This window comes from Chanodichthys erythropterus, chromosome 21 (genome assembly GCF_024489055.1).
Source record: "Chanodichthys erythropterus isolate Z2021 chromosome 21, ASM2448905v1, whole genome shotgun sequence".
NCBI classification, from domain to species: domain Eukaryota; kingdom Metazoa; phylum Chordata; class Actinopteri; order Cypriniformes; family Xenocyprididae; genus Chanodichthys; species Chanodichthys erythropterus.
This window is the reverse complement of record NC_090241.1, coordinates 17,948,102-17,961,850: the sequence shown is the minus strand read 5'-3', so window position 1 is coordinate 17,961,850 and position 13,749 is coordinate 17,948,102. Positions and strand designations below refer to the sequence as shown.

The 13,749-nt window shown below is 34.8% G+C and overlaps 1 protein-coding gene across 8 annotated transcripts in view; it reads right to left on the bottom strand.

The window, feature by feature from the left end:
- Positions 1 to 13,749, bottom strand: part of kif1aa (kinesin family member 1Aa) — a 79,346-nt gene that overhangs the window by 49,798 nt on the left and 15,799 nt on the right. For 6 of the 8 annotated variants that reach the window (XM_067372890.1, XM_067372891.1, XM_067372892.1 and 3 more), the window contains exons 3-13: positions 10,232 to 10,305; positions 9,925 to 10,104; positions 9,544 to 9,612; positions 9,212 to 9,390; positions 7,028 to 7,139; positions 6,736 to 6,813; positions 4,544 to 4,609; positions 4,405 to 4,422; positions 3,582 to 3,660; positions 3,417 to 3,495; positions 2,868 to 3,010 (exon numbers count right to left, since the gene is read on the bottom strand). In XM_067372890.1, the coding sequence (XP_067228991.1) occupies positions 2,868 to 3,010; positions 3,417 to 3,495; positions 3,582 to 3,660; positions 4,405 to 4,422; positions 4,544 to 4,609; positions 6,736 to 6,813; positions 7,028 to 7,139; positions 9,212 to 9,390; positions 9,544 to 9,612; positions 9,925 to 10,104; positions 10,232 to 10,305 (1,077 nt within the window). Of the gene's footprint in view, positions 1 to 9; positions 34 to 2,867; positions 3,011 to 3,416; positions 3,496 to 3,581; positions 3,661 to 4,404; positions 4,423 to 4,543; positions 4,610 to 6,735; positions 6,814 to 7,027; positions 7,140 to 9,211; positions 9,391 to 9,543; positions 9,613 to 9,924; positions 10,105 to 10,231; positions 10,306 to 13,749 lie in introns of those variants that run through there. The other 2 variants (XM_067372894.1, XM_067372897.1) reach the window with 2 other exon arrangements.

Here is a 13,749-nt window from a genome sequence, read left to right as displayed (position 1 = left end):
GAAACACACATTTCAAACCAGCAAAATCTTCAACTGGCCCCCGAAACGCTGAGAGAATGACAAAGAAGAAACAAGAGTAAGAGAATAATATAGAAAAAATTATATATACAGAATAATACAGAAAAAAAAAAAGAGAGGAAAGTGAGACTCATTGTTCGACACAAAAAGAATAAGAGCTCATAGGAAATTCTGAGTCTAAACTAGACTTTTAAAAGTCACTTGACACAGAATTGTACCAAACCCAGAGGGCTGGACTCCAGATCGTCTGTTCTAAGGCATTTCCCCGCTGGGATCACCATCAAGAGACGATAGGATGAGAAAAGAAACGAGTGATTAGAAGAAACAGAAATAGAGTTAGGAGTGCACAGGGAAGAGAAGAGGACCCAGTGAATCAAGAGGTTTTTTTTTAAATAGTGGACATCTTAATGCGTGGTGTGTGTGTGTATGTGTTAATTTTACCATGCATGATTGTCTTTGCAACTCTCTTCCATCTCTTATAGAGACATAAGCTCTGTTCCAAAACCTAGCCAGCTACCTTGCTGTCTACAACCTACATAGGCAGCTGCCTTCTAAGAGAACATCATGGAATCTCAAAATGACCAATTTCGAACACTATCCATGCTTTCAAACATGCAATTCAAATATGGATTTGTGAATGAGAGTGTAGCGAGATAACTGACGCTGTAGGTCATGTGATGTAGTATGTCCAAATTTCATACTACACACACACATTCATTCTATATGTAGTTGTGGTCTGAATTATAGGCACCCTTGGTAAATATGATCAAAAATGACTGTAAAAATAAATCTGCATTGTTTATCCTTTTGAGCTTTAATTAATAATATTAGCAAAAATCTAACCTTTCATTGAAAGAAAAGAAGTGAAAGTGGTGGGTGTAGGGGGGGAAATAAATTAAGTAAATGTTTTTCTCCAAAACACGTGGGCCACAATTATTGTAGTAAAATATTTCTGAAGTATATTCTCATTCATATTTATATTTTTTAGTACACCAGGGTGATCATGAACATGATATTGTCCAGCCATGACTTCCTGTTCCACAGCAGTATAAACATGAGGAAACACAAAGGCCAAATTCCCTTAATCATTCATCACAATGAGTAAAACCAAAGAATATAGTTCTGATGTGCAGCAAAAGATTGTTTAGTTTCACAAAATAGAAAGTGGCTGTAAGAAAATAGCATTTCCACTATCAATTCCAATCAACTAAAGATGTTACAAATCTGCCTGGAAGAGGACGTGTCTAAATCGTCCTAGTGCGTGGTGAGGAGGATAGTTTGAGTGGTCAAAGACTCTCCAAGGATCACAGCTGGAGAATTACAGAGATTAGTTGAGTCTTGAGTCTCAGAAAGTCTAAAAAATGATCAAACAGCACCTCTGCTCTCATCCAGAAACAATCTCCAGTATATTCAGTTGTCAGACACGACTGGAACTTCAAAAGGGACCGGCTTCTATGGTCAGATGAAAAAAAAAAAAAAAAAAAAAAAGAGCTTTTTGGCAGCAAACTCACCAGATGGGTTTGGTGCACACATGGATAAAAAGTACCCCATGCCCACGGTTAAATATACTGCTGGATCTTTAATGTTGTGGGCCTGTTTTTCTGCTGGAGGTCCTGGACATTTTATTCAGATACATGGCATCATGGATTCTATCAAATACTAACAGATAAAAAATGAAAACCTGACCACTTCTGCTAGAAATCCATTAATGGGCAGTGGCTGGATCTTCCAGCAGGACAATGCAGCAAAACAAACATCAAAACCAACACAAAAATGTGTCACTGAGCACAAAATAAAGCTTCTGCCATGGCCGTCCCAGTTCCTGACCTGAACCCTAAAGAAAATTAGTGAAATGAAGAGAATAAGCACCAGCATGGAGCTGGGAATCTGAAGGATCTGGAGAGATTCTGCATGAAGGAATGGTCTCTGATCTCTTGTCAGGTGTTCTCTAAACTCATCAGGCATTATAGGTGAAGACTCAGAGCTGTTATCTTGGCAAAAGGAGGTTGCAAAAAGTATTGAATAAAAGGGTGCCAATAATTGTGGCCAACGTGTTTTGGAGAAAAACATTTATTTCATAATGTGATTTTCCCCCCACTTTCAGTTCTTTTCCTTCAATGAAAGGTTAGATTTTTGCTAATTTTATGAATTAAAGATCAAAAGATAAACAATGCAGATTTATTTTTACAGTCATCTTTGATCATATTTACCAAGGGTGCCAATAATTCTGACCACAACTGTAGGCCTAGAACTTTTTTGATGGTTGTCAAGTAAGTTTAAAACCAAAAGTATTACCTACTGTATTATATAGTAAGAGATTTCAGACACAGATTATGTTGACAGCAACTTCATGCGACACACAAGTAGCACTGATTTAAATAACATTTAATGTTAGCATGATGTTGCTAAGCTAAAAGCTTGATACTCTAAAAACATAAAAATTCATTAGCACACACAAATATTAGGTAAATCCATTGTAACATTACAATATAACTTGCATATATTGAAATCAACATATCTGTTTTATACATCCACCACCTTGGATTTTTTCCCCCCAGTGTTTCACCTCTAGGATACACGCTTCCTTAAAATATGAACCAAAATCTTAGAAAGCAGTCTACATAAGTTGCCTACTTTTTTTAATAGCCTTTGCCATCTGTGGTGCCTTAAAATGCTGTTTTGAAGACAGCTTACTAGGATTTGGAACAGAACAATAAAACATTTGCAGGAAAACATGTTTCAGTACCATAAAAAAACATAGCGGTCAATGTGTCACGTTAATTGTCTGATGAAATACTGATAATGAAAAGAAGGTGGTATCAGAGCAGATAAAAAACAAATGGTCTTACTCTCAATGATGTCACCCAGGCCCTGGGCATAGAGGAGGTCCTTCAGACGTCCCACCTCTTCTTTCAGTTCACGCACCAGACGGTTATTAGGATCTTCATTGATCACAGCATTACAACGGATCTGTTTAGCCCTATCTGCATACCTGCATAACACACAAAACTGTTATAGAGTGTCTTCACTTCAAATGGTAAAGAAGAATATACAAGAGGTAATATATGTACAAAATTGTGCTTTAACAATGCTGCTTTTCTTTTGGCTATCATTACATTATATATATCCATACAGTATAATGAAAAAAGAAGTCACTTTAAAGAGACATTCTGCTCTACTGCATACACACACTTCTGATAGGTGCCCAATTACTCTTTTCAGCAGTGTTACTGCACACCAGCATCTTTGAAGGGCGTTTGAAGTGGGAGGCAGGTGTGTGGAGAGGGAACGGGAACATTCTCATTATGCAACATACTGCTGTACCTGTCAGCTCATTAACCAGCTCAAACCAGCCTCAGACAGAGAGAAAAATGGATAAAACTAGTGAGACAGAATACCTGAGAGTGCTGAGGGTTTCATCATAGTTGATGTCAGCTGGACTTAGAGCGGCCACCATTGCAGTGCGAGAGTTGCCACCTGTACGAGGTCAAAAGGTCAAGTGTTTCAAGGGTGAGAATACATTATCATCCTGTTTCATGCAAAAGAACACTTTTGATACATACCAAGGTTCTCTCTCAGTAGCCAGGTCAGTACCGAATCCCTGTAAGGAATAAAACTTTCCACTTTCTTCTTCTTTTTGTTCTGTGCAGATAAGAAAATTATTATATTATATTATATTATATTATATTATATTATATTATATTATATTATATTATATTATATTATATTATATTATATTATATTATATTATATTATATTATATTATATTATATTATATTATATTATATTATATTATATTATATTATAAAGTTTGGGGTTGGAAAGATTTGTTATATTTATTTGTTATTTTTTAAATAACCAAGGATGCATTTATTCAATCAAAATAAATATAATATACAAGCAATAATATTGTGGAATATTATTATAATTTAATTATAATAATATTATAATATTATAATTATAATTTATTCCTGTGATGGCATAGCAGAATTTTCAGCACCCATTACGTCAGTCTTCATTGTCACATTATCCTTCATAAATTATTCTAATATGCTGATTTGAAGATGACAAAATATTTGTTATCAATGTTGAAAACAGCTGTGCTGCTTAATATTTTTGTCTAAAATGTGTTACAAAAATGTCAGGATTCTTTGAGAATTCTCTTAATTCAAAAGATCAGCATTTATTTGATGGAAATATTTTGTAACATTTTAAATGTCTTTACTGTCACTTTTGATCAATTTACTGTGTGTCCTGAATAAAAGTATTAATTAAAAAAAAAAAAAATCCTACTGACCCCAAACTTTTGTATGTAATAGTATATTATATACTAACAGACAGACAGACAGACAGAAAGACTGATGGAAATAATCAACAGTGTTATACCTTGTTTGAGCCAGAATCCTGCAAAAATAAGTGATAAAATAAATTGCAGGTGATTAAACTGACACGCATTGAACTTTTTATGTAGAAAATAATAAATCATCAAACATCCTCAAGGCTCAAAGCAAAACAAAACACTTACCACCTCAGCCAGAGCTGAAATTACTTTTCCCAGGGTAGTGAGTGATTTATTGATGTTTGCCCCTTCCTGGGATGCAAAGAGTAAGTAGAACATAGAATTACAATTCCAAAGTCAAAAAGTATTGATGATAGAATGAAGTCAAAATGTTCTCTACACACTGGGAGCAGGAAGTATGTGAACAGACACACAAGGGCTTTTTAAACTGCGCTTAACTCTGGGTTATTATCGTTCTAAACCCTGTTTTTAACACCCGGGTAAAGGAACATTTCACACTTGTAATTTAGAAGTGAGGTTAGTCTGTTTTTTTACCCAAGGTTATGAAAACCTGTTCTGGAGAAGGGTTAGCACCACTTTTGCTGTGTTAACCCAGCATTGGGGTGCCAAATGTGTACAGTCCAAAACAATTCACTGTTAGAATGATAAGGGCTAGACGCTTAGCAACCAATAGTAGGGTGACCAAACGTCCTGTTTTCCCAGGACATGTCCTGTTTTCATGTCTTGTCCTGGCCATCCTGGTTGTTTTTTATAAAGTGATGAAAATGTCCTGGTTTTCATTGCTTTTCATTGGGCCATTAAATTGACCGGTGTTACGAGATTTTCGGTTTCCGAAGGCGACATGCACGATTGCACGTGCAACTGAGAATATTAGTTCAGATTGTATCTCAAGACATTAGTGGATTATTCCATAAAGGTAACTATATTCTCAGCGTCGTGGCTGACTTATGCCTAGACTACAGTTGTTTACTTCTAGGTAACAGTTTATAATGTTTTCAGTAGTTTGCACGATTTGTGCAGTCGTCTGTAACTGAATAACAGATACTTTGTGTAACAGCAGAGCAACCTTCAGCTATCGTCTAAAATGAGTTCAGCTCGTTGTGCTCTTCCTTTGTACCTTGCGATGTAACAGCTGACAGGCCTATATAAATTTCTTTTTAACTTTCATGCTTATTTGTTAACAAAAAACTGCTGGGAAAGATCAGCTCTACAGCAAAATATAGATGGGCAAACAAGGAGGATGAGGAAGAAAAACAGGATGAAGAGGAAAACGAGGATGAATAAGAAAACTTAAGATATAGATATTTTTTGTTAGTTTGTGAGAGCTATTTTCTGTTAAATTTGGACTGCTAATATAGCAGAGGTATTTTTTTTTTTTTTTGTTATTTATTATTTTTCTAATACAGAAGAGACATTATTTATATCATTATTTCATTCGTTATTTTTGAAACTTGTCATAATAAAACATGTTGAGTAACCTCTGAGAAGCCTATCTGAATTTGTGTCTTTGGTTATAGATAGTATTTTGTAATATAACAATTTTCTATCCATACAGAGGAGGCATAGGCCTACTTTAAATGTATTGAAATTATAAGGCATCTTTGAGTAAATTTCGAGTATCATTTGAGTATCTCATTGCCGGGCCAAGTATCCTGGTTTTCGGTAATCAAAATATGGTCACCCTAACCAATAGCCAATCGCGTACCTCAAATTCACGTTACGGAAACACACATATATATATATTTAAAGCTCTAGCATTGCATATCCATATATATATATATATATATATATATATATATATATATATATATATATATATATATATATATATATATATATATATATATATATATACACATATATATATATATATATATATATATATATATATATATACACATATACATATATATATATATATATATATATACATATATATATATATATACATATATATATAGATTTATATATATATACATATATATATATCTCTATATATGGATATGCAATGCTAGAGCTTTAAACAGGCCGCATGTTGCGTTCGTCCAATCAATGACACGGGCACAGCAAACATGCAAATAAGGATGTTATCCCAGAGTTTAGGAATGAAAAGGAATGAACAACTTCAGCGTATGAATACCAGGGATTAATTGTTAAATTAAATAAATTAATCTAGGTCAATTATAAGCAATCTGAAACGTGAAGCAAGATAACCCAGGATTCCGTTTAACCGGTGGTTTACAATGACCCAGGGTTAACTACTTCAAGTGTGAAAAGCCCTACAGAGGCGGTACAATAATGCGGAAGATCACTGATATACTGAAGGAGTTGGATAGAGTGCATGAAAGAACAAAAGATAAAGGGGGATGGGAAGTGAATTTGGACAGCTGAGAAAAAAAAAAAAAAAAAGCACTCACCTTGAGCCGTGTGCCTTTGGCTCCAGTGGAATCTGCTCTCTCACTGCCGGCTAAATCCACCAGACTGATTTTGCTGACCTACCAGAGAGGTTCAGAAGAGGTCAATAATGAACATGCTGAGAAATGGACAAGCCCATATCACTTTTCACATCATCCAAAGAGAAAAAAACTCCCAATGTCAAAAGTCATCCAATACAGCCCTGATGTGAAAGGATGGGAAACAAGTAGCCCAGCCTTGCGCTCTAAATTGAGCCTTTTATTATGACTGACAGGGTCTGTGACATGCAAGTACCTTTTCTGAAGTGTTGTCTGTCTCCGAGTCATGCCGCTTTTGGGTGAAGATAATGTTGAAGACAGCGTGAGAACGGCTGCTGGTCTCATTCATGTTAGTGGCAGCTACTGTCCTGTATAACAGAATTTCACCATTCAGAAACTTCATTCATATCGAGTGTGCAGATTATATTTCATGTGAAGTATTACTGTGGATTTAGATTTCTTACAAGTCTTCATATCTTAATATCAAAGCATTTGCACTTCTGCCTTTGGGAATAATCTGGTCCTGAACTGAAATTTAAAGGGATAGTTCACCCAAAAATGAAAAAAGAAATTCACTCACCCTCATAATGTTCCAAACCTGTATACATTTCTGTGTTCTTTTGAACACAAAGGAAGATATTTTGAAGAATGTGAGAAACTGAACTGAGTTTCCTACTATGGAAGTCAATGGTGCCCCAAAGTGGCCTAGTTACAAACTTACTTCAAAATATCTTCCTTTGTTTTTAGCAGAACAAATAAATGTATACAGGTTTGGAACAACTTGAAGACGAGTAAATGATGATAGAATTTCATTTTTGGGTGCAATATCCTTTTAATGATCAATAAAATGTTTCCCTGATGTATTCAGTTCCATTCTCTAATTACAGTACCATTCAAAAGATTGGGGTCAGTAAGAAAGATATATGTTTTAAGAAATTTAACAATCTTACAGACACCAAACTTTTGAAATGGCAGTGCTTATTCATCAGCTAAAATTCAATTCCGATAGATCTCAGATGATGCAGACACAGTTACTTAAAATTCTGCGCTGAAAAAAAAAAAGTGTAAGCTTCAAACCTCCTAATTATGTATTCCACTCATTTAGCTCATGTCTGTTGTGCCAAACCATCAACTTACATAACAGGCTAAATGTATTGCGTAGGAGGAAGGTGTAATGTACTGGCAGGGGTGTATCTCAACACCTTGGGATTAGAGAAGTGTTGAGTGACACTAAGCTCAGAAAACAGGAATGCACAAACATAATGCCTCCTGGAATTAAATGATCCATTTGTTTCCATGGCATTATGATGATAAGCATGAATAATGAATAAATATTTGTTTTATGTCTCAACGTGGCCATGAAGACCTTGAAAAACAAATGTGACCAGGACTGTACTCGATAGTGAGAGAACTATCACTGGTTATTTGTTGGACTGGACTGGACTGGACTGGACTGGACTGGACTGGAATGGAATGGAATGGAAGGGAATAGAATAGAATAGAATAGAATAGAATAGAATAGAATAGAATAGAATAGAATAGAATAGAATAGAATAGAATAGAATGTTGTCACATTGTGTTAGAATTAGACTCTGAGATTCTACTTTGAGCTGTTCATGTCCTCAGACTCCAGAATGATTTGTTTCTATGGCAACTCTCAAAAGCCAAAATCTATGTGCAGCTTTGTTTTAGATGACAGCAAATAATTTGACTGCAAATAATAATGACTACATTAATTCACTTCTATATGCTCTTGCGAAATGGCTTTTCAAACAGAAATACAAGTTCAGGTTCCTGGACTTCAATCTTCCAATCTGTAATAGTTAATTTTGGTTTCATGTCATTGTAACAGTCGAATCATAGAATTTGGAACTTTCATAAAATTCCAGAGTTTCCTAATTATAATATACTGTATGTGTTCAATAAATACAATACTATTTAAAAGTTAGGGGTCTCTAGGATTTTTTTTTTAGTCTCTTATGCCATTTCCTTTGGATGTTTTGTAACTTTTTTTTTTTTTTAATTTTCAGCAGCCATTACTCCAGTCTTCAGAGTCACATGATCCTTCAGAAATTCTAATATGCTGATGTGGTGCTCAAGAAACATTTATTGTAAGTAATATTTTTTTTAATAATTTTTTGTAAGTTATCATTTTGAAACTATGATCCTTTTTTTTTTTTTTTTTTTTTTAGGAATCTTTGAGTTCAAAACAATAGAATTTATAACATTATAAATGTTTTTACAGTCAGTTTTGCTCATTTTAAATTATTGCACTTCTGAAGTTTTTACTCATTGGATAATTGTAATTACAGTAATACAGCCCTGACATGAACACTTCATTAGAAAATAGAATAGAATAGAATAGAATAGAATAGAATAGAATAGAATAGAATAGAATAGAATAGAATAGAATAGAATAGAATAGAATAGAATAGAATACCTAGCCTTATTCCCTGAGTCCATCAGGTCTTGAATGTCATTATATGACGTGACAGCGAGTTTGGACAGATCTTCTACATATGGGCCCAGTAAGGGGTGCTCACGCACACGCAGATTTCCTTTGTTTTTGGGATTTAGAAGATCTCGTACCCTCTCACAGTAAATCTCCATATAACTAACCTGGAAACACAAAAATTAACAGACTGTTTAAAAGCACAAACTCCATATAATTGAGAATTGAAACAAAAATCACATACAGAATTTACAATAGAAATGCTTCAAAGATTTGGATCCAAGCAGAAGAACAGAAAACAGGGCTTGACCAAATCTTACCTCCACAGAATAGGACAAGTTGTTATCAGTATTTTTGTCATTAATCTTGGTGAAAAGGTCCTCACACAGCTAACGGTTAGGATGAAGTTGAAAAGGGGAAAGAGACAGACATAATAAAGAGAGATTAGTTAGTGAATAACCCTTTTCTTATGTGTACTGGTCAGCTTGGTGTTTGACTTGTCATTGAATTCTTTTTGAATTGATCGTTCACACTGCATTATCATTTTCCTGTTTATACAGCAGTGCCGGTGACGGTGAGACAATATGTGCTTTAGATACACAAAAGGCCACTCAAGCTGATAATAAATGTATGTAAGTGCTGAAACTGATATTTGGAAACAATTATTCCTATTCAAATTTTCTTGTATGTGCATCTTTTACCAGTGGAATGATCCCCTCCTGGTCTTTCTCCTGTTTGCCCATCATGGTATAGGATTTACCAGCACCGGTCTGGCCGTATGCAAAAATACAGACATTGTAGCCCTCAAAGGCATGGAGTAACATCTCCTCTCCGATATCTCTGTACACCTGCAGCTGGGAGGCATAGTTGATATCTTCTGGCTGTGGATAGATGAAGAAAAATATACATGGTCTTTGACCTTTTGATGACTTGCTTTAAAAGCAAAATGGCTCTGTTTTGTGCATTTCACTGCAATTAATAAAAAGTTTTGAACTAGTTCTGACTCACCGAGGTATGTGACCAGTAGGAGTAATCAAAATTGAAGCTTTTGTTTTCTTTGGGTGCTTTGGGGTTGATGATGGCTGAAAGACAAGGAAAAGAGGGCAGAGAATAAGTAAGGTTAATAAAACATGCTAGAGATCCTGAGTGGACACCCAATACTCTGCTGTCAGCCACTAAATGGCCGCCACACAGAGGCATTAAGTGCTGAGTCACTGTAGTTTTGTCTAAACGAGTCCACGCAGATGTGCTCTAAAACCCTGCTGCTCTCACCAACAGTAACTGAAAGTCATCACAGGGAGGCAGGAATCACAAATTAGTAATTATGTTCATCTAAATATGGTGATGGGTGTAAATGACTAAGTATGCGTCTTCATGGGAAGACTTGAGTCATTTGAATGTACATTATCAAAAATAGTAAATGCTATGTAGGTGCATAAACCACATACAACCATTTACACTTACATTTAAAAGTTGGGAATTGGTAAGATTTTCTTTTTTTTTTTAAGTGCTTTCATACCAAACATGAAATGATTGATCGCCTTTGGCTAATTCACGCCTACACGATAAGTGGATGCATTTTACGCCTGCACACTAGGTGGCGCAACCCACTATTCAGCTGATCAGCCTACACACCTTACGCCTCTACACCATACATTACACCATACATTACACCATACATTACACCATACTCTCGCTCATAGCAGACTATGTCGGAGGGGAGTGGTTTAAGCGATTTCAACCCAAGCCGTCAAACTGATGCCGTTGCAAAGGGGAGGAGCATTTTCAGATTTTGATGAAATATTACGAAGCCAAACAATTTTTTTGTGTGGATTGACTTGCACGGATGAATTGTTCACCACAAAACTAGCAATTTGAGCTAACAAAATAAATAAGGTCAATTTTGATTTCATATGTACTTTAATAAGATGCACCATCAAAAACCATTTTCTCAGCAATTTCTAGCCACAAAACTTTTTTTTTTGTCAGTTTTTGTAGCAAAAAAAGTTCAAAACAGCTTTCTGTGCTATAGCTCCACCAATCTCACCCTTTTGTGCAAGAGCAGCGGCTCTGGGCATGTGACATTAAGCTCAAATCTAATTGGATGGCCCGTTTCATTGCGGGGCAACTGGGGAAAAAAATCTACACGCTGGTCAAAAATAAATAAATAAAATTTATTGAATCATTGATGAATAAAATTATTAGATAAAAAAATTATTTTGACTCCAATCTTTTGAACAGTAGTTTATATTGTACACGTGATTTAAATCTGTAATTTAAAACCTAAAAATTAACAATTTTTTTTTTTGGGGGGGGGGGGGGGGGCTTTTTTGAACAATTTAAAACATATTTAAAAGGTTATGTTGCAAAATTAATAATACATATTTAAGATTCTGCTCTATTTCTGAGTAAACGTGACATTTATTATGTGAACTCTGTCTTTTGAACAAAAGGTCACACATTCTTGCTCGAAGCACTAGACATTCTTTGGAATATCTCAAATCATGCTGGACAACATGATCATCACAAGCTCAAGTCTGAAGTTCTTCTGAAGCTCAAGTGCTGGAATATAATACTAATCATTTCAGAAAATTTCAAATGATACAGTATATGGACTGACCTGTTAAGAGTTTTTGTGTGTAAGATAAAGTGAGCACTCAAGAAAAATAAAACTAAAGAACTAGAAAGAATTACACCAATTGTCCACAACCTAAGGTCAGTACTGAGAGCTTACTGTGTTACCCAGCCATAACTTCCAGACTTCATATTTCATATAATCCTAAAGTAAGATACAAGTAAAAACATGCTTAGTTTGCTGTCCTTGATGGAGGTCTCAAGCATGAGACTCAACTCAGGCTCTAAATATTCCCCTGGACAACTCCATTAAAAATAAATAATACATATGGAAGAACTGTCACAGGAATGAGGTGAGTGGCCCTTTAAATATTTAAATACTGTGTTGTGATTGACAGGATTAAATGAATTTGCTCTTCCTGAACCTTTCTTTAGAAACCCGGTTTGCCAACAGAGAGGTTTATTTGCACAATTTTCCACAAAAAGTATAAGCATACAGTAAAACAATACTTTGCATTTGAGAAAACTAGCACTGTACCACTTAAAATGGATATGAAATGAATGCACAACCATATTACAAGAGAAGCGCACTGTCAGAAATACTGAGTGCATCATGGAGGAAACATCATTTAAATGGATTCTGCTTGTGTGTCAATTTCATACACAGAAATCATGTACCTGCATTTAAAGCGTCTTAGTAATCACTTCCTGCATGCTTATTAGTACCTCAGAACATCATTAACGGAGTTGTCTTCCGTCAGTCTTACTCACAGCCAGCCCACACGTCATCACATGAGTCTGACAGGCAGCATGAGCTCTGACAGAACATACTGTCTCTGCTCTGAAATACATCTCAGCTGCCATATGGTGGGAAGTGCAAGACCAAAAGCCAAAACCGCATGAAAATAGCCTTTTAAGTAAACAGTATTAAATATACTTATTCATCCATGAACCAAAAAGGCACAATAACCATGAAAAGGACATTTCAAGTACACATATTTTCGGTACATGGTTGAGCAACCATTACTGGACTGAGAAATTGAATTTAGCCAGTGATGAGGAAAAATTTCTGAACACACACATACACACACTCTGAGTGGTATTTTATCATGTACAAAACTAACACAGTCAACAAAAAAAGCTACAAGATAAATGTGTTGAATTTAAGTTTCCTTCAATCCACACAATTTGCTCTGACCTCAAAAAAGGGCGATTAAAGAATGACCTGGAGAGTCAATAGGTTGAAAAGGATTCTCTGCATTAAGCAAACTCTTATCTTGGTTCTCCAGAGATTCTGGAGAGTCAATGAATAGAACGCATTTGATTACATACTGTAGTTAATTGAAACATATCTTTTATTTTCTATATGCAATATGACCTACAGTAGATAGGAACATTGTTTAAAGTGAACATAATAAAAGCTCAAATTCCTACACTAGTGAAAAATACTGTAATGCATTTTTTTTTTTCTGTGTGTGGGAAATTGCTGCGAAATGTGACCTTACTTTAACACATACTTTAACACTTACTCAAACATGCTGGTTGTATTTACACTGAATGGGACAGTGTTGTCATCGTTAACAAAATTATAACTTAAAATATTTTTTGTATAAGGCTGATATAAAACAACATAAACATGATATTAAAACAAACTTAAAAACATTGAAATTAACATTTTGCTTTGGCAAATAACTAAAATAAAATAAGAATAAGCTGAAGAACTAAATTTACTAAAGCTATAATAAAAATAAATTAAAGCTAAATATAGTATTTTGAAAAGTGACAAAAATGAGAAATTACTAGACAAATTAACAAATTAAAATGAAAAATTTGTGAATAGTATAAAATAAATAATACTAAAATAACACTGACTGAATAGGGGCTAAAGCTTTCAAGCTTTAAAAAGGACACGAAAGCACTATTATGTATCATAAACATGTCATAAACTAAAA